The following is a 21,860-nucleotide window of genomic DNA, read 5'->3' on the forward strand; positions in this document are numbered from 1 at the left end:
AGGAGAGCTTGGGTAATTTATAAAAAAAGTTCTGGGGGCCCAGTTCTTACCTTCCTGTTCAGGGAATTCCTCACAGGTGTAACCTCATACGGAGGAGGAAGATACTCCAGGAGCCTATAGCATTATCTTGGCTGATGCACTAGGAGGCAAAGTGGACTGGGGAAGACTGCCTGCTAGTCCGCTTTGAGAGAGCTAATTAACTTTCAGTATGAGGGCGGTTGCTCACCAACAGAAATGAAACCGTAACACTATACGCTGCTACCAAACTAGGCTTTCAGCTTTTAAATGTGACTCCCTCATAGAAGATACCTTTCTTCTAAGAATAGGGGCTTGAAGAGCTTAATCCTCTTCAGCAGGTCTGAAAACACTAGTACAGGCCAGCTCTGAAATGGATCAACACATCCACCAGTCTTCCATTCCTATTAATTGAATCCACCCAAAGTATACTGAAAAGGCAGCAAGGAAAACCAGTGAGATTCCCCCACCCACCATTGCTTCCCCAAAACAGTGACTTGAATATCAAGGAGAAACCAAGTAAAATTAGATGGGCCATTCTCATACACACAAAAAACGGAACTGCCTTTGGTATATTCAAATATAAAAATAAAAAAACTCCATTTTTTTCTTCCCAATCAAGTCTGTGAAAACATGGAATATATTCCTTTGCACTGTGAAAAGGAAAGTCCAGAGATGGTACCTTAACACTGGGATCATGACACTTGGTTTCTATTAAAGATGGCTAAATAAGAAATCACGTTGGGGAATTAAGCCTTTGACAAGTGACAAATTAAGTTAATATATTCAATCTTGACTCAGTATGAAGAGATCAGATATGAGGATCAGTGACAAAACATATAACCCAGATGAGTACTGATGGATCTATACGAGAGCATTCAGGACCAGCAAGCTTGTCTATGCATGGGTGCTGTGCCATCAGCTAAAAAAGGGGGAGCGGGGGAGAAAAATACCCAACAACTTATACTTATCAGCCTCTCCCTGCATCCTCTAATAGTTAACTCTCCTCTTTAGTTATACGTTTACTTAGAACATGGAAGACCTTGATCAAGCCTCACATCTGTAGATTCCTAGTCCAGACTCTCTCTCTCTCTCTCTCTCCTCCTCCCTCTCCCCCACCCTCCATTGCTGCATATTAGGGCCACACATTCCGAATAGTTAAAAGGCAAGAAATAAGCATTACCACTGTGCATTTACATGTTGGAAGCAATAGACCAAGCGTTGAGGATGTTGACAGCATCAAGTGGTTCCTTAGGTTGTTCTGAAACTATCATGGAAGGGGACTCACATTTTAAGAGCTCCTCTCTACAGTAAAATGTATACATTTCAGCTATTTTTATACGATGCCTTTGCCCAAAGCCATATTCTAACAAAAGGAGCTAGCTAGGACATCCTTTGCTTCTACAATGATGGCTTCCTTAATGGACCAGTAATATAGCCTTCATTTCCCCCCCCACACCATCTCCCACTCCTCCCCTCGGTCTTCTGCTGTATGTGTGTATATATACACACACACACACACGTTATGGTGCTTGCAAAGACATGCAGGTGAAAAATCCCCTGTGCTTTTGAGAGGAGCAATAGTATTCAGACTGCAGTATTTACAGGAACACCTAGACTAGGGATGGCCAGCCTGAGAAGGAGCCAGAATTTTCCATTGTACATTGCCAAAGAGCCACAGTAATACGACAGCAGCCACACACACACCCCCATAAGCTCTCCCGCCCCCAGTGCCTCCCACTCACCGGCAGCCCCGCCAATTAGCACCTCCCCTCCCTCCCAATCAGCTGTTTTGTGGTGTGCAGGAGGCTCTGGGGGGAAGGAAAGGAGCAAGGGCAGTGCAGGCTGAGGGGAGGGGGCAGGAAGGGGTGGAATGGGGCAGGACCTGTGACAGAGCCAGGGGTTGAGCAGTGAACAGCCCCCCCCAGCACATTAGAAAGTTGGCGCCTGTAGCCCGGTGCCTGTACAAGGAGCCACATATTAACTTCTGAAGAGTGGTATGTGGCTCCGGAGCCACACAGGTTGGCCACCCCTGACCTAGTCCAATGGCATGTGGAATGCTAATTACTACAAGTCACATTCCCCACACTTATGAGTGGGGAAGGAGTTTTCTGAATATCTCATCTTCTTTACTTGAATACAGATAGGATATTTATTCCTAATATCATTAGCACAGGTGAACTTCAGGTGCAACATGAAATGGCAAATAAGAGGAGAAAAAAAATCAGTGTAAAGAGGCTTTGTTTAGATAAATTATTGATATTTATCATTGCCAGTCCCACTTGCGCAGGTTTTTTACATTATACACATAGGTATGTGAAAAAAAGAAAAAAGATATTACACTTTACATGGGTGAGACTCACACAGTTCAAGTGCATATAAACAACTCTAGATAAGCCAGAAAGACTTCAAATGATGCAATTAAGACTCAAGCTAAGAAATTAGCTAAGAAGGCTCAAGCAACCCAACTCTGTAGTGTTGGGTTAGACAGTGTCATCATCATAGCTGCTGTAGGGTAAGCACCTTAGGATAGCACACAGGATACAGAATACATCTCCATTACAAAACATAACGGAGCTAGTAGGTCTGCAATATAGCACTATACTCTTGAGTATGTAACTTAAAACATTGTTATGAAGTAATGAGCCCCTACACAGTCATCTGTTCACTCTCTGGTTCTGTAAGCATTCATGTAGAAGCAGGAATCAAATTGTAATTCACATTAAAATATGCACAATATGTGATTCATCACATTCAAGATAAAACCTGGAGGTGACAAATCTCAGATCCCCTCAAAACCACAAATCACACAGGCTGTGGAACTGACAGACAGATATTCTTCATCTCCACACCAACAGGGCCTAAACCAGGGGTGGGCAAAATTTTTGGCCCAAGGGCCGCATCTGGATATGGAAATTGTACGGTGGGCCATGAATGCTCATGAAATTGGCGTTGGGGTACAGGAGGGTGGCGAGGTCTCTGGCTGGAGTGCAGGCTCTGGGATGGGGCCAGAAATGAGGAGTTCAGGGTATGGGAGGGGGCTCCAGGCTGGGGAAGGGAATTGGGGTGTGGGGGCTCCAGCTGGAGGTGTGGGTTTTGGGATGGGGCCAGAAATGAGTAGTTCAGGGTGCAAGAGGGGGCTCTGGGCTGGGACAGGGGTGTGGGAGAGGGATCAGAGCGGCGCTTACTTCAAGCAGCTCCTGGAAGCAACGGCATGTCCCCCCTCCGGCTCCTACACAGAGGTGCAGCCAGACAGCCCTGTGCGCTGCCCCGTCTGCAGGTGCCACCCAAGGAACTCCCATTAGCTGCGGTTCCTGGCCAAATGGGAGCTGCGGGGCTGGCGCTTAGGGCAGAGGCAGCACATGGAGCCCCCTGGCTGCCCCAAATGTAGAAACTGGAGGGGGGACATGCTGTTGCTTCTGGGAGACTCGGCATGCATGCGTGGAGCAGCTTCCAATCTCGCTCCCCAACTGGAGCACGGCAAGCCCCAGACCCTGCTCCCCAGGGGGAGCTCGAGCGCTGGATTAAACCAGCTGGAGGGCTGGATGTGGCCCGCGGCTCTAAACAGAAATCTTAGAGGATGAAGATGCTAATACTAGGCCACTTAATGGACGCAGATGATGTAGTTTTAATATACAGGAGGCTAATCTGGTACAAAGCAGCCACACTAAAATATTTAACTGTTGTATTACTCTTTTAAAAAAAAAAGTAATACATGCTGAACCATCTGTGCTAGCATCACCACTGACACTAACCAACATATGTTGCTATGCAAAAGCAGAACACTTCTGGGAAAGCTCTTGCACCCCAGAGCATCCATAAAACCTGTGAATGAGAAAGTCATGTCAGATTCTTTGGACTGGTTGCCCCTAACCAAAGTGGATCAAGTACATTTCCTAGTCACTGAAAACACTTATGTCATCCCTATAAAATTGTTTCAGGTGGGAAACCAGGTTACTGTAGCTAGCATGTTCAGAACTAAACAGAACTCCATAAAATAGCTACACCATTTTTAAAACCAGCTCTGTAAGTTAGTGATTGATAGACTAAGTTTTTGCCATTTTCATCAACTAAAGCATATACAACCCCAAAAGTAATGACACCAAATACTACAATATCAAAGTTTTTAAAAACTTCATTTACACCTCCATCACTGTGCCTTACATGTATTGAATTAGCTTGTATCAATCCTTTAACCCACAAAAAACCTCACAAAAGGTGAGCCATTCTTCCTATAACATGTCAAATTAAAAACAGTTTTAAACAACTACATATTAGATTGACCATTCAAATTTAAAGCTTTAACAGGTTCTGTTTTTCACTATTTTACATATTTACTAATCAATGTTTTCCAGACATAATAGACCAGTACATTAAATTGTGTAGTATTACCATATTCAGCTACTCTGAAAAAACAGTTGTCAGTTTCACTCGAGTTATCATAAAAAGAAAAAAATATGAACACTACACACTTCCTGTTGGTTTTAGATTTCTACAGAACTTAAATATTTGAGCAAGCTCAAGTTTTTAAAATCTGATTACATGTCAGATTTGATCAAAGAAAAAGTGTGAAGAAGTCAGTGAATTTTTCACAGTTTGAGGATGAGAGAGGGATTTGAACTAGCTTTATTACATTTGGGGCCAAGTTTGACATTACAGATTCCCATTAAACAGGGTTTTTCTTTTTGTTTTTGAGTAATGATTCCCAATTTATTATTTTACTGGATGTAAAAGGCAACTCAAATTCGTAGCTAAATGAAAAGGAGTGTTCTGTCCTTGTTGGGTAACAGTGCATGTTTTACACAACAAGACAGATGCTTCGTTAAGATTTGATCATATGTGATGACTATGTAAATTACACACAGTTGGAATAACTAAGTGGGATTTTAGCAAATGCAGTTACTCTAAAGCTAATAATCCAAATACACTGACCGAATATATCTATTTAGACAGATACAGTCAACTATTTTCTAGTTACCAGTTTAAAGAGCATGTTACAGAAAACTGATTTTAAAAGGGCACTCTTTAAACAGTGCATCCTCAAATTAAAAAAAACTAACCCCAGAATGTTACAGTTATAAAGCTTTTACCTGCTCTCCTACCCATTACTACAAGACTCATTCAATTATTCCTACTCTTTCTACTCCTTGTGGCCAATTGGCTCTCTGGGCCCTAACTGGTCACAATCAGCATCTCTGTGGCACTTAACAGGGAGTTGCCTTAACTGAGTGCTCCAGAGTAATCTCATGTGCTCCCCAATGGGTCAAAAGGTTGTCTCCTATTCCATGATGAATTGCAGAGTCTTTATATCTTTTTAAGGCACTGCAGTACATTGGGTGCAGGAATCTTTGTGGGTCCATTTGCAGGATCTAGCCCTAGGACTCAAAGTCTCATTAAAAACCAAGCAGTATTAACAATAGAGAAACACTGAAATGAGAAAAGAAAAGGAGTACTTGTGGCACTTTAGAGACTAACCAATTTATTTGAGCATAAGCTTTTGTGAGCTACAGCTCACTTCATCGGATGCATTCAGATGAGACTTTCTCCAGAATAGATCTAGTTTGAAATTTAGCAAAAGTAAAACGAGGCACTAAGATTCGTATCTTCACAATGAAATAACCAGTGTTCAACAATTTTAGAGCATGCATCCTTTCTGTGCTCCCTGCTTCAGTGAGTACTCCCAACTCACACTAATGCTACCTAGAGTTGAGCACACATCATCAAGAGATGAATCTGCCCTGGGGGGTGGGATTATGTAAACTTATCTTGCTTTTTTAAAGAAAGTAACAGTTCTGGCAGGACTGCTGTGTGCTAGCTTCTAACTCAACAACTAAAGAGTTAATTAAGAGATAATTAATAAGATAAGCTATTAATTTAGATAAGCTATTACCAGCAGGACAGTGGGGTGGGAGGAGGTATTGTTTCATATTCTCTGTGTATATATAAAGTCTGCTACAGTTTCCACAGTATGCATCTGATGAAGTGAGCTGTAGCTCACGAAAGCTCATGCTCAAATAAATTGGTTAGTCTCTAAGGTGCCACAAGTACTCCTTTTCTTTTTAATTAAGAGTGTTATACATGAATTAGTTAGATCAGGTGCCAGCTGTGTTTCCATGGCAACAAGCACATGCAAACACAAATTTTTGTTACAACTAACATTCTTGTTTGCACCAAGTTAGTTTGCATGTATCAGAAGAGCAGTTAGAGAGCTGCTCAAACCTGTGATGGTTTCTTAGGTGATAGGTGTTTAGTACTTTGGATTCTGCCCCTTTCACCCTGTATTTTTTTTTTTATTATTTAAAGTTAAGCATGTTGTTAATTAAATGCAAGAGTGTCCCTTGTAATTTTTTTTTTTTTTTTTGGGCAACACAGCCAGGGGGAAGGTCACTATTTATGCAGGATTTAAGTTTGCATGCTACATTTTGAGAATATGTTTGAAGAACTACCAAGGTCTCTGCTGACAGATGATGCAGACACATTGTCAAAAAGGTACAACTTAGTTTATATTCCACTAGGGTGATGCATTTAAATTTGTTAAAGAATTTGAATGGTACAGAAATACAATTGATTTGTCAGCTCAGAAATATGAGAAATGTTGTATATATCAAGTGTGCAAGATTGAATTTACCTAAAATAAAAAGCAAATAAAGATAAAACAGCTTATCTGAAGACCAAGTTTACAACACGCTTTGAACATTAGCTGATAAAATGGATTATAATGGAAATGAGGGCATGCTCTTTCTAAGCAAGAGTATATGCTGTGGCAAGCAAGTGAAGTTTTAGATAGTATAAAGGTTATGCTGATGTCCAATGACTAAAACTAGCATACATGCATATGCACACATCCATATACGTGGACACACACACTCCTTATGAACAGTCTCCAAGTGGCTTGAGGGTTTTCCCTTTTCCTTCCCCAAAGCCATTTAAAAGATTGCTCAATTTGCCAAACTGCATTAACCAGAAAATTAAAAAGGACATTTGCCATGAACCATCAGTCTTAGTATAATTAAGTCCACCCTTACTAACACACTTGTTTAAAAGTGTCCCCAGGAAATGAGGAAACACTTTCTCTCAGTGTCCTCATGGTCTGCTATGCCACTCTTCTGATTTCCTGGTTTTAACATCTTGATTCCCTCAGACTATGGTCATCTGAAAAGCCTCTAAAAATACCAAGTGCCCATTTAGTTACTTTACCTTTTATGTAAACTTTCCAAGATCATACATTTTGCAGACATCAAAAGACAGGTCACCAGTAGTAAATTTCTCTTACTAGCCTGATGTTAAATACATTTCTTTAGGTGTTGTTAGAATATAGAATCCACTTTAGCATGGACATCTCAAGTTTGTATAAAAATAAAAGTCAGTTTGTTTTTTTGAGGATTTTGAAAATAAACCTCAGAATACCACCCATTTCAATATAATTGAGATGAATCATCACGATCACTCTGGGTAGGAAACTAAATAATGCTACACATGTTCTTAGGTCCACCATCTTATAAAAATTATGCCTACCTTTGTAGAGTTCCCCCCCCCCCCCACATAGCACCTGATTCAACCACTGAAATCGATGAAAAGCCTCCAAAGCCTGTTGATCAGGCCCAGAGTGTTTCTACAATGCAACATTTCTGTCCCTATTACAAGAGGGCCTGATACAATGTCTAATACTGGGAATGAGCTCTACTGTACGACAGGCAGATCATCAGAACAGAGAACAGCTAAAACTTAAATTTGTGCCTTTTTATTCCATGTGCTAGTATGCTACAAAATGTGCTTTATGATTTCCACAATTAGCTACTTAATTAAGGTCAGGTCTACACTACAGACCTATATCAGTATAACTACATAGCTCGGGGTGTGAAAAATCCACACCCCTAGGTCAGCATAACTATGTTGCTTAACACCCCATATAGACAGCATTATGTCAACAGGAGACCTTTTCCCATTGACATAACTACTGCCTCTCGGGGAGGCAGATTAACTACGCGGACGGGAGAGCTTCTCTGGTTGGCGTAGGAGTACCTTCACTTAAGTGCTGCAGCTGCGCAGATGCAGTGTTTTAAGTGTAGACCTTCCCTGAGAACAGTCCAAAATGTTTCCATGGGGGACTTGCAGAAGTCAAGGTTTTATTGTCTTCTCAAATACACAACAGTTAGATAAGGAGAGAGAAATAGGTAAAAAAAAAAAAAAAACACAAAAACCTCATACCTTCAATCCAATGAAGTATAGCTACGTCAGCCCGTAAAAAATGTGTCTTTTCTCTGCTTTTTTTGCTCTGGGTCTGTTTGCGCGTTTTCCTCACCCCTCTTAGGCATTGGATTTTATATTTCCAACAGTCTAGCAGGAGTGTTACACACAGGAGAATTATTTTCTAGATAGTCACGTCATGATATAGGAGTTACAAAACGTTACGTACCCCTTTCACATGGCAGAGTTAGCATCTGCAAACTCCAGGGTCTACTGTTACATTCTGCTGGGGGGAGGGGGGAGACAAAGACTTTTCAACCCCCCCCCCCACCAAAAAAAACAGACAGTCAATTAATAAAAACCACAGAAATACTGAGTTGAGAAGTAAGAGCAGACAACTTGGAGAGACTGTTCTGCCCCCTACTGGGCATAGGACTATCTCAAACACAAGCTCTTTTTAGTCATTTCTTGTTCTAACCCTTTCTTCTGAAAAGGCCTGCTCCTTACTGAGATGCATCTATCGCATGGGGCCCACTTTTGCTGATCCTCATGCTTTTCCACGGTCTATGAAAACACAAATTTGAGCTACTTCTGTCATTACACAAGCACGATCACAAGCATTCCTATAGCATCTTCCTTAATTGTTAGGAATCTTTCATTCCTTCTATAGGACTGATCTGCAGAGGTCATTATGGCACATAACGGATGCAGATGATAATAGCTATTACAATAGTAAGTAGCTAGCTTCTTTACTTGAAATCTAGTCCCCCTCTCCTCCGTATCCCTGATATTTGTAACTTGGGGTAACTATTCAGCTTTCTTGGAGTATTTCCTCTGTCCTAGTTTCCTAGCATATAGTTTCTTTGTAGCTACTTTGGGTTTACTTATTTTGGTACACAAAAACAGGTCAGATGATGCTGGCACAGGGTCTTCTTGTATTGAAATTGGTGTATAATTTGGGACTATGAGATAGCTAGGATAAGAAGAGAGTTTGGCTATTGAGTTTAATCATTGCAAAAGTCATTTGGATAAGTTACCTTCAGTTTGAGAAGCACTTCTGACTCTTTGCTTGCTAGTGTGTATGTTCAAGAGGATACATCCTTTAAATGGGGCTAATACACTTTCATAGGTGGAATTTTTTTTTTTTTTTTTTTTACAAGGAGTTTAAACTGCTGAACAAAGATGTGCAGAAACGTGTATATTAATTGTGCAATGGCAGACAGAGAGGTTCAAGTGCTCTGGAGGGCTGAGCCTGTTTCTAGGCTTGCCTGCAGGTCATGTTAATTTTCATTGCTTTGTTCCAAACAAAAGAGACTGTTCTACTTCATTGTGGCTTCTAATAATTGCTGCTTTCTCTCCAGGTGTGGAAATTGAGTTTTTTTGTTTCTTTCCTCCAGTTTACTGCAGTTTCTTTGGCCTGGGTGGTGGTTTTCCTTCCTCTAAAGGGCATTAGCAATGTTTTGGTGCATAAGGGAGTAAAAGAGCCTTTGCATAGTACCACTGGTGCTTCAAGTACATTAAGCTGATTGAAATCTGTCATAATAACAGCAGAGTAACAGCCGTGTTAGTCTGTCTTTGCAAAAAGAAAAGGAGGTACCAGCAGGACAGTGGGGTGGGAGGGGGTATTGTTTCATGGGCTCTGTGTGTCTATAATGTCTACTGCAGTTTTTACGGTATGCATCCGATGAAGTGAGCTGTAGCTCACGAAAGCTCATGCTCAAATAAATTGGTTAGTCTCTAAGGTGCCACAAGTACTCCTTTGCTGTTATTATATTATCCATCATTCAGGTACCATTGTGTTGGCCAGACCTTAATGAATCCACTTCAGCCTCAAACTTCTCAAGGGGAGGCTAAGAAGAAATTGGCATTAAAGTAACAAACAAAGATTCAAGTGAAAGCATTTTAGTTAATTTTTTGGAGAGTGCGGGAGGGAGGTGCTAAAAAAAGGACAGGGTACATTTGGGAAGTAGGTAATTTTACCTATTCAAAAATGCTGTAGAAACATTAAGTAAAAGCCTTACAACACTTGTGTCAAGTAGATCTAAGTTTTGTCCATGTGGGAAGTTAAACAAGATTAACTAAAAAGGTATGAATTTAAAGTACAATAATTTAAAGCACATCATACCCTTCCCCCTGTGCTTTAGCTTAACTATGGAAGTGAACTAAGCTAAAGTGAATTAAGACCATTTAAGTCTTTAGGCACTAGGTTAGCAGCCCAACAACAGCATAGAAGAGATGTCAACAGGCCCATTGGGAAGGAATCATTCCTCCCTGGCCAAACAGAATAAATAGGATAGACTAAAAGGCCACTTTAGAGACTGAAGAGCTGGCAGCAAGCCAATGGATGAGGAGGAAAAGGAATAGTACACCTCAGCTTCTTTAAAAGACAAACTGTCATGGGAACGCAGACAACAGATGCCTCCTCAACATTTGATGATAGGTTGTTCGGTTGTCCAAAACTTGTCAGCATGGTCGTGTGTAGTTTTGGGTTTTTTTGAGGGAGGGTGCGTGGGGCAGCAATACAGACATCAGCTTGTTTTCCATTATGCAGTGGAGGGATTGATGATACACATTATGTGATCAATACACATGATGTACACATAGTATTATATGGATTTACCTAAAGGACCTAATTAGTATTTATTAGCAAGGTCACTATAAGGAATAACGGAGGCCTTTAACTTTAAGGCTATATCACCAAGTATGAATAGGACATGACTATTAAGCAAAATGAGACACAAATGATAATGCCTTTATTCTCACCTACAAATCCACACTAATTCACAGCATGCTGCTGCTGCGGCTTTAAGACACTTGGAGTTTCACAAACTCCAGAAGGATCCTTGTATAAGAAGGTGCCTGTGCAATCAGCACTTATTATTCCTGTCAGAATAAATGATCCATTGGTGTCAGCAGATGTAAAAGATGCTCCAGAGTCCTACTTGCTTTTTTTGTTATCCCAGTCTCAGGGATAAAGATTTCCATCACAATGTTAGCATAAACAACTGCCAAGATTTCTATCACATTGTTTAGTCAGTCACTACCATGGCTGCCAAATGAAGTCACTCTTTTGCCACTCCAAACTCAGTGCATTGTTCAAAGTTCTTATATGTCCATGTAGCACAGTGAGCAGTTAATACAGTCAAACATCTTAATTACCACTTGGACTAAGATGGAGAGAGAGAGAGAAAATAAACTCTGCATTTCTACAGCACCTCCCATCCAAGCATCTCAAGTGACACGATAAGCTCTTTGGGATACAGCTAATCATTGAATAGGTTTGTACAGTGTCTAGCACCTGGTTGGCCTCTAAGAGCTACTGCAGTATAAATGTTTGATATCAGCATGGCAGTCTCATCTCCACTCCTGCATCTTGGAAGTATAGTAGAAAGGGTAAAGGACAAAACTAGGGGTATTGTGTGTATGGCTGGAGTGGGTGAAAGAGGGAGGAGAAAAAGTGGAGTGGTACTTGGAGATAGGAAGTAAATTAAACTAAGAATTTTTATACAACTGAGAACTCACAGTGTTCTCAACTGTCTCTCAAGTGTCCCTATTTTATGTCCCACAATATAAATGAAGGCACACAAAAAAGGAGGCAGCAAACTGAAGGCTCAAAGTTGAAATTTTTGAAGTAGTTTATGGGATTTAGACTTATTTTTAAATCCAAGAAGGCATTGCAAAAGTTCTCAAAACTGCAGATTTTTTAATATAAGATTCGTAGTGATAAAGACGAAGGCCTGATCTGTATTAGAAACTTGCCTATATAATATTTTGGTTAAGGGTATGGTTCTTTGACATGTTTATGTCATCAAAAATCCTAGCATAGATGAAGTTATACTAGAACTAAGTGGGGGGAGTCTTTTGCCAGCATAGCTTATTTTATTTGGAGAAACTAGTATAAGCTATACCTACAAATGAATACAAACGGGGGGATGGCAGAAGTGGCAGGGGTTGTTAGTGTAGCTATATCAGCAAAACTTTTCTAGTGTAGGCCTGGGTTAAGTCAAACTACAGTAAGTTCTTTTACAGGTATAATCTTGTACCACAAATAGGAAGAGAACCTTCATCTTGCAGAAACATTTTATTTCAATTTTAGGATTAATTTTAGCGCCGTGCACCTAGATCCCCTTCAGAACACAGGAAAAGAGGAGTGTGAAATTCAACTCAGCCATTTTGATTCTGCACAGATGAAAGCCTGTCAGATCAAGAAAGAACAAGGAGGAGACTAAACTATTTTCATTCCTCACACTTTGGGGGGGAAGAATCACATCCAACCACAACCATTTGGTGAAGCCAAATCAGAATGGTGTCTTCCTAGTTTCAAGAATATTGAGCTCTGCTACCAAAAAGCCAGCCTAATGAGGAGAAAAAACAGGGCATATGGTACAAAAGGGGATTGGAGTGAAAAAGAATGGGATGCAAAACACCTGCCCAATGTTGTTACAGCAAATTGATTACAGTGCCGTCTCTAAAGGCAAATATTGTTGTTTAGACAAACAGAATACAAATGCAAGTTTTCAGCTGCTAGATCAGAGCAGATCAGCATTTAAAACAAAAAACAAAAAACTATGACCAATTGCAATTTAAAAGAAAAAAGTGCAGTTATCTCGACACTTGTCAATAAAAGTCAATAGTAACGTTATTTTCAGTTATAGCTCAGTGTTATGCCACTGTTACCAACCACAAGTTGTAAGTTATCTGAGCAGCAGCATTTTGGTACAGGAGTCTATATAAATATTTATGTTACGTTTAAGAAGGTAGGTTGTTGAGGCCTGACATAAAAAGTTTTATAATAAATTCCACTTTAGTTTTTTAAACAGAGACTAATCTAAATTCTTCTTAGGAAAGGAGGAATATTTGTTTGTATATTGTTCCGTTGCTTTCTAAGAACCATATCCAGCCGGGACAGAAAGGGAAATTAAGTTTCAACTTGACCAATGAATAACATTGCAATTATATAATTAGAAGTAGCTATGGCCTGCAGACTTTACACTTTGTATACCTTATCTTATGGCTGCTTGTGTAAGACTTAGAAGCCTGGGTCCCTAATTAGGGATTTTTTAAATCATTAGATTTAATTTTGCTACAGATTTGATACACTTTCAGCTCAGCTTTTATCTTTATTCTATTGATTAATTCCATGTTATATGCAGGTTCTCTCCCCATACTACAGAATTTGAAATGTTTTCATTAGTTAACCAAAACACAACACATTTCCTTTTAAAAGTATAGTGTATTAGTAAATCACAATGAAACTTCACTAAGTAGCACTGACTTCACAAGTTTTTTTTTGGAGGGAGTGAGGCTTGTGGGACCGGTAGGAGGGAAGCCACACAGGTCCAGAACTTGCTGTCTTCAGTCAATGCCAAACTACAGGACCAGTACCAAAATAAAGACCATTTGCTGTACCAGTGATCATCGTGAAGTCCGGTATCTTGTGAACTGCCAACAAATGCTTTATACTATTAGAACACCAGGAATAGCAGAAAGCATTCTTTCTAGATGCAGCATAATCATAGCAGCCACTATCTTAAGAACCAAAGCTAGAAGCCAATGTTTTTACACAACAGTCAGAAAACTGGGAATTTGAATCCCAAGAGATACAACTAATCCATCCATCTCAATCTCAAGTAAGTCATAGAATAAACTGCTAGTCATCTCAGAATTAAAGTACTATATTAATCAAAAAGGACACAGTTAAGTTCTGATATCTCATATACCTGGAAGGGCTAGATTGTTGACAGATTGTAAATGCTGTCAGAATCATCAGCAAACCTTCCCCAAGCATTGGTTCTGCATCAGAAAATAAAAACATATGAATGTAATGAGCACTATATGTACTCTGAAGTTGCCAATAGTCAGTTTTATTTCCAGTTTGGTTTTTCAACATGCCTCTTCTTGGAACGAGGGGGTTGTTGGGAGAAGGAAAGTGGTATACAAAAATTCATTCCTTATGACTCAAAAATAATTAAAAAAAATTCTCTGCTTTTGCCTGTGGCTCTGCATGCACAATAAAAACTGTGGCTCAGTGCCAGCATCCAGGACATCTAACCACTTGATCTGACCAAGCAATCTGGAAGCTAAACATCCAACACCACATCTTTTGAACACAATTCTGTGACCAGAACTTGAGTATTGGTACAAATATTAAACACAGCTTTAAACAATCGGGCCCAGACATAAGAGACAGGTGTACATACAAAGCGGAGTGGACATAATTTAAAGCCAGAACTTTTTTCAGGAAGAATCTGAATTTACTATTTATCTTGCAAATACAAAATTCCAATGACCAGTCATGGAATAGCTGAATGCTCAGTATGCATGTAGAGTGTCTAAAAGCTGTATTCTTAATTTTTAACATTGCTCTGAAGCTTGCAGCATCTCAGAAGGGTTCATGCTATACAAATTACTCCAAAATGAAACTGTTACATATTATTACTGGTTTAAGAGGGCATCCTAAGAACACCACCAGGGGTTCCCAAACTTGGTTTGCAGCTTGTTCAGGTTCCCGGCCAATGGGAGCTGTGGGAAGTGGCATGGGCTGGGCCACCGCTTCCCGCAGCTCCCATTGGCCAGGAATGGTGAACCGCAGCCACTGGGAGCTGCGAGCTGACGTACCTGTGGATGCTCAGGTAAATAAAGCTTCTTGCGGCCTGCCAGGGGCTTACCCTGAACAAGCTGTGAACCAAGTTTGGGAACACTGATGTAGCAAGATATATAAAAGCAATCTAGTGGAGAGTTCACCCAGTTCAAAGGATTAGACTATAAAAATCTTTTTCATAGTCCCATAAAGCATATTATGTTCTTTTGCCCTCTGCTCAATTGTCTTTATCGTATTTGTAAAATAACAAGTCTACTGCACTTTGCTCCAGTTAAGAATATCCTAATAAATCTAGATACATTTCTATTAATACCATAAGTCCTGTAACAGGATACCATGTGGACAGATTTCTGCATGTTCTTGTAATACCAACAGCAACATGTGATTGTATTTCAGTAAGTTCTTTGTACCAACATGTTTTTTTTTAAAATACAAGTTTCCATAGCTCGAAGACACAAGATTTGCTATTTGTTATCAAATTCCTAATGCAGATATTTTTTCCCTTTGGAATTTTAAAGATGGATAATATGTAAAGCTATGTATGACATTAAGAAACAAAAAACTTTCAATTCCCTACTTAAGAAGATGGATCTGACTCCAAAGCGTATGGTGCATTGGTATTAGACAGATCAGTCTTACTCAGAGGAATAAAGTGCTCATCACCAAAGACATTAAGATTAAGCAGCTTTCACTGGATTTTAGGTCTACTCAGACAATCTCAGAAGTGGATTAAACAAATATGAGTAAATAAACAGTCCATAGTCAGTATGTCTACCTGCAAAAAAGATCCTGCTGTAGAAATCCATATAATGCAAAATGAAATGCAGTTTGCAGACAACTTTATATGCATCCAAGAGTTCCTTGAGTCCAGCCTTTTCCTTTTAAAATTGAGTTCTGGCACATACTGAAATATAACTTTTACTATTAATATCTTCAAATAGCTAAGATCTGTGAGAGGGCAGAAACAAAATACATGACAGTTCACAAACCTGACAGTCTGTAAAATTGGTTTTCAGCTAAACAGAATTATGATTTGAGTCTTCCTGTTACAAAATGGGGAGTGTTTCGGGTGAGTAATCAATATGTATTTATAGAATTCAGAACACTTGCTGCTGAATTCTAAGCACCAGTTTTGGTATCCATTTCTTCCTTGTGTATGTGTAACTTACAGTCAGATAGAGCTACATGCATGTATAAAGGGGAGATAACAAAAAGGCTGAAAAGTAGCCCCGGGGGAGTGTGTTCCTGCTCCAGAGACTGAAATATAGTTATAAGAATCCCCCGTCCCCCTAAAAAGTGAAGAAACCAGGAGGTTAAGTGTTATGGATTTCTACATGTTATAAAGTCTGTATAAAGAGTATTTTCTGATACAGCTATTGTTGACTTTCAATTACACCCTTTTGAATGAAAGCCCCAAACCTAGAGAGTGACCTTTTATAAGCAGCATGTTACTCTCTGTTGAGACCCATGCAAGGCCAGTTAAATTCTTGCTAGCTAACATGCCTTTCCACATTTACATCCTTGTTTTAGGTCAGGCTTTCCAATGTTCACCTGAAGAAATCATCATCATATCCAATGGGAAGAATATGACTTGACAAAAAAAAAAAAAACACCCACACACTATGGAGTCCAGCTTCCGGTCTGCACCTAAGTCAATTGCTACTACTCGCATCTGTATTTAGAATTCAAGCTTTTACCAATGCCTGCTCGTGCCAGATCAAGTTGTTCACTATATATTACACATACAAAATTAATTGAATAATGTGTGCATTAGTCAGCAATAGCACAAAGTTGTATGGTTTCAGAGTAGCAGCCATGTTAGTCTGTATTCGCAAAAAGAAAAAGGAGTACTTGTGGCACCTTAGAGACTAACCAATTTATTTGAGCATAAGCTTTTGTGAGCTACAGCTCACTTCATCGGTAGTTCACGAAAGCTTATGCTCAAATAAATTGGTTAGTCTCTAAGGTGCCACAAGTACTCCTTTTCTTTTTAGAAAGTTGTACGCAATTTTATAAGTGCCCACTTCATTCCAGGTTACAAAAATGCTCAGCTCAAGCCCACCACAAAACATTTCATTTGAAACAAAGCAATAAGTTTGTAGAAATGAGATTTCTTTATTCAACCTGCTAACCCCACAATCGCCAAAGAAATTTGAGAGAGAAAGTTTGATGGCCTTTGTCAATTGCATTAGAGGTCAAATTTTACAAAGCATAGTACAGTACTATTTTCTTCTTTTCCCTACATCTTTTACACCATAAAGGCCTTTAAAATGTTTTTCCACCTTCTCCTTTTAATTCACAGCATTAATTTCACTTAATACCTCAAAACCCAACTTATTAGAACACATTTGTAGCTTTAGAAAAAAAAAAGTCAGTTCTAAATTACTTTTAGAAAAGTAGTTCACTAGCCACTTTGTGGTTAGCCCAATCTGTGTATTCTGTATGTTTTTAGTGAATTTTTGGTAATTAAGACCCAGATTCTCGCCTAATGTAAGCCAGCAGAAGTCCGTTAGTGTAAATGGAATTTCACTGATTTTCCACCAGTTGAAAACTAGTGCAACGTTTATTGCTTTCAACTGTGTTTTTTTGTTTCGTTTTTTTTTTTTATTAACAGCTATACCAGTTTTGTAACAGTCACACATTAGAAGTGACAAGGTGGGTAAGGTAATATTTTTATTGGACCAACTTCTGTTGGTGAGAGAGACAATCTTTTGCACTTACACAGAGCTCTTCATTAGGCATGTTTTTCCTATTCTACATTTGCTGTGATGCATCTGAAATGCCACCTTTTAACAGGAGCCATATACACATCAATACCTAACATTTAACAGAGCATTTATTCAAGAACATAGCTCCTTCAAACTACTCTACTTGAAGGAACTCTGTTTTGGAGTAGGTATGTTTCCACCCACCTGTGGTGAACATAACAACATACCCTTATGAGTGCATCATTTTCATTCTAGATTAAGCATCCTTTATGTGCAGTGAGTGATTGCACTATACTTCACTGCCACTTTAACAAATGACTGCTGTCAGTCTACCTACTAATTTTCCATTGTTCTCCAACAGTTATATGCCTCACTCTATATTAATGTTCAGCCTCTGTAAACACGTGTATAAAGAAAACAAACAGGGTACTTTTGACAGCTGCCATATGCTATACTTTAGTATATCTGAGACCAGCAGAAGAACATTCCCTCTCAGTTTCCCATTTTATCCTTCTGAGCTTCTCCCCTTATTTTAAAGTCCCCAAGAACTCTATATAGGACACAGGCTTCACCACTCTAAAGACAGTTGTATCTGAATGCCACTTTTTCAAAATAGGTTAAACATACTGGAGAGCAGCTACACTAATAAGACTTACACTATTCATTGTAAAGACAACACAGCATATGAATCACAAATCCATTGTGTGTCCATATTACTTACTCAAAAGTGCGCTGGATATGGAAGTTTGGCAGTGAGGTCCATGAATAATCAAAATAAGTGAGTACAGTTCTTCCCTCCTCTGTTGTATGAGGCTCTGGTGCACATTTTTGGACAAGCCATTTGGACTGCCTTATCATAGCCGAATTGAAGCATCATCCTAACTCCAATATATTCACCCTGCTCTCAGTGTACATTGCTATACACACAGTTATTTCAATAATCTGACACTGGACCAGAGAAAATGCTATTTTTATAAAAAAATGCATTAAGGTGGTTAGAATAACAGGTTCTGATACAAATTTGGTCAAGGCATGAGCCCATTTCAGTCCACGGCACTAAATCTGTTACTGTTCTGGGAATTTTTAAGCAAGCAGGAGCATTGGTATTTATCAGAAAGGTTGCTATTGAAATCACATGATAAATCATACCCTTTATGATGATCCTCCTCTAATCATCATCATCATCTCATTAGGACACATAGCCCTGGGGGAAGATGGGAGGAACATTAAGTTTTTACTTTTTTTGAAAGCCAATGCTATGTCTAAAAGTTTCATCCTAAAGGAAGATACTTAAAACTATGCCATTCTGATGACTGATTTTTTAAGAAAAGGGGGGGGGGGGAGAGAATCATGTTCTGAGCATTTCTCATGTTCAAATGAGTTCAGATTTCAGCCAGCAGATGATAGTTTAGCTAAGCAATAGAATTGGATGCACTTCTCCTTCAGCAGAAAGCATACACTATTTCCCCCATATCACCTCTATAACTGAAAGAAATTATTATACTGCTTAAGCATTTAACCTTAGAGAAAAGTTTGTGATCATACAATTTATGATGGTGCAAAGAAATGAGACTTATTTGGCTACATGTGTGTCTGTATGTGGCTACACTACTTTTGCTGAGTTTATTCTTGAAGGAGGCTATTATTTATTTTAGGTGAAATAACTACACTAACCTGGTGTCTTTTCTCCCATTCTTAAGGCCTAACCATTCCAGGGCAGATGTATAGTACCTTCCCCTTCCCAAACGGGGATATAGTATTTCCCAAAGCCACCTACTGTACATGCTCCAGATCGCAGCACACCTTTACCATCCATGCAACTATCCCAGCCTAATTTATATATAGGCTCCAGGGCATGGTTTTGCTCTGGAGCATCTCCTTGGGAGAGTTGCATATATCTCACACACACACACATATATACATACATACACACACACACACACACACTTCAGTTCTGCATATACAGTATATGCAGAACTGAAGTATGCCCAGGAAAACTAGTTACAACCTGAGGAGTTGCTCCCCAGCAAAATCATGCCCTGGAGTCTCCTGAAAGTCCCCACCAGGTCCGGGTAGGAGTTCGGGATGCAGGTGAGGGCAATGGGTGGGGAGAGATCACAGAGCTCTCCCCGAGTTTTCTGGGGAGCTAAACTCCTTCCACCTTTGTGCTAGGGTAACAGGGAGGCTAACGCACAGCCGCAGCCAGACCTCCGTGGCTGCCCTCCTTTCTCTCCCGGTCACTTCCAGCTCCTCTCCCGGGCTGCCCGTGCCACTCACCCACTCGCAAAAGAGCGAGGGGAGCAGTGAACCTGATGTGGGGAGAGAAAAAACACATCTGCTGCCTTTGCCGCGCAGCTGGCCCCGTGGCGGAGCCCCTGACGGAGCCACCTGAAGACACACGAGGGCAGGGACATCTCTCCCCCCGTTTCTCTCTCTGTCCTGCCCCATCACCGCTGCCTTTCGGCGGGCGCGGGGGGGGGGGGGGGGGAAGCTCCTGCATCTGGATCGCGAAGCAGCCCGTCACCGTGGCCGGGGGCGCCCGGCTCACCCGGGGGCTGCAGCCCAGACGCACTTGCCCGGAGGGTGCGCGGGGGGGTCCCGCGGCTCCCAGCGCTGCGTGGCCAGGGGCTCCCCGGCGCAGCGCCCTGTTTTTAAACACCCGAAGGCTCCCCGAAGCGCCCGTCCCGGCGGCTCTGGGCTCCCCGGGTTCTAAGGGCGAGGCGCCGCGCAGCCAGCGGGGCGGAGGCAAACCCCGCGGCCCGGCGCCCCGGGAGGGGTGGGGGGGCAGCACTTACCGCAGCCTCTGCGCTCAGCCCCCAGAGCCCCAGCAGCACCAGGCAGGCGGCGGCCAGGCGGCGGCAGCCCCGCCGCTCCATTCTCCTGGCGGGCTCAGCAGCCCCGCGCGCTCCCGGGCTGGCCCTGCAGCGCTGACATAGCCCGGCCGGGGGCCAGGCGGGGCTGAGCCTGCGGAGCGAGTCCCCCCTCCCGCAAGCCGCGCTCGCGCCGGCCCTTTTCACTCTACTCCGCCGGGCAAACTTCTCCCGACTCCACTTCTCCCGGCGCTACTTTGCCCCCAAAAAAGGCATGCACGCGGTATCCCTCCGCCGCACTCCAACCTCGTCTGGCTAATGGGCAACCTGGCTGGGGGCAGAGCTCTCCTGCACGGGAGGGGGTGGGGTGGGGGGCATTGCCCAGAGCGTTCATTTCCCGCGCGGCCCGGCAGACAGCTGTTCGGCGGAGATGTGTACAGCTGTGTTGCCCTCCTCCCCGGTCTAAAAAAACAAAACAACCTGCCCCCCCCCCCCCCGGACTGAGAGTGCACTGTTTTGGCCGGGGACTATTTATTGCGGCGGAAGAGTCCCCAGGGAAAGTGTGGGGTTTAATATTGAGAGGCGCCTGTTTGCAATATGCAGACCCATCCCGGGGAGAGGAGCGCTGGGGCCGGGAGGACAGGAGAAGAGAAATGCTCCGACACTCCAGGTGCACGTTACGCCTTGTTTTACCTCAGACGGGCTAGCATTAAACCGGTGTCACTCTCTGTCTGCAGCTGTTGGCATGCTAGGTAGCAGGGATTGGGAGGCAGAAAACACCAGGTAACTTCCCTTTTAAGTGCCCATCAGTAACCAGCCTGAGTTGATGTCCTAAAACCAGAAGTTTTACCGCACAAATGACAAAGGATAATGAGGTGTGTTTAGTTGTAGTTTTAACCCACCAGGATGCCCTTTTGCTGCCTTTGCGGCTGATCTAATATAGATCAGTTGTCTGCTACACACCCAGCTGTATTGCTAGGAGCGATCACTACGGGGGGGGACGATGTGGCAGACCTACAAAGCTCTTCTATCTCAGGGCATCTTTAGAGTCACATTAAATCACTGGTGTTAGAAGAATCTGTCGCCTTCAGCACTGGTCGTGGTAGGGACAGATCTGGGATAAGTACATGGGAAGAACTGGACAATTAGGTGTGTGTGTTGGGGGGGGGGTGGATGTCTGTTTTCCTGTGATTGACAGCCCTGGGTCCTCCCCCTTCCTCCATTCCTCTTCTCCCCTGCCTGCTGCGGAGCACTCCGAGGGCAGCAACTTTGGTGAGTTCGCTTTTATCTCCACCATGATCTTGCTTCTCACCCGCCTCGTGCCTGCGCGCGCGCTGCCCTAAATGCAGATGGATCTATATAATCTGTCTCTGTTTCCCTCTTTTGTGGCCTCTTCTCCCCTTGCCCGCTCTTTGCCCCCCTCCTCTTCCCTGCAGACCGTAGTTTAACCACCGGGCAGCGAAGCTTTCAATGAACCGGAGCAACGGAGCCGTGTGAAGTACTGGCAGGGGAGCAGCATGCACACAGGGTGAGTCCCAA

The 21,860-nt window shown here is 41.9% G+C and overlaps 2 protein-coding genes across 5 annotated transcripts in view; one reads left to right on the forward strand and one right to left on the reverse strand.

The window, feature by feature from the left end:
- The window catches only part of COL4A5 (collagen type IV alpha 5 chain), a 144,296-nt gene extending 123,733 nt beyond the window's left edge, over positions 1 to 20,563 (reverse strand). Inside the window, exon 1 of the mRNA XM_048865518.2 lies at positions 20,307 to 20,563. Coding sequence (XP_048721475.1) covers positions 20,307 to 20,387 — 81 coding nt within the window. The 5' untranslated portion in view covers positions 20,388 to 20,563. The remainder of the gene's footprint in view (positions 1 to 20,306) is intronic.
- A 308-nt stretch (positions 20,564 to 20,871) lies between these two features.
- Positions 20,872 to 21,860, forward strand: part of COL4A6 (collagen type IV alpha 6 chain) — a 193,021-nt gene continuing 192,032 nt past the window's right edge. For 2 of the 4 annotated variants that reach the window (XM_048865297.2, XM_048865301.2), the window contains exons 1-2: positions 20,872 to 20,991; positions 21,758 to 21,849. In XM_048865297.2, coding sequence (XP_048721254.1) covers positions 21,839 to 21,849 — 11 coding nt within the window. In that variant the 5' untranslated portion in view covers positions 20,872 to 20,991; positions 21,758 to 21,838. Of the gene's footprint in view, positions 21,105 to 21,571; positions 21,594 to 21,757; positions 21,850 to 21,860 lie in introns of all 4 variants that reach the window. The other 2 variants (XM_048865299.2, XM_048865300.2) reach the window with 2 other exon arrangements.

The sequence above is a fragment of the Caretta caretta genome, chromosome 9 (genome assembly GCF_965140235.1).
Source record: "Caretta caretta isolate rCarCar2 chromosome 9, rCarCar1.hap1, whole genome shotgun sequence".
NCBI lineage: Eukaryota > Metazoa > Chordata > Testudines > Cheloniidae > Caretta > Caretta caretta.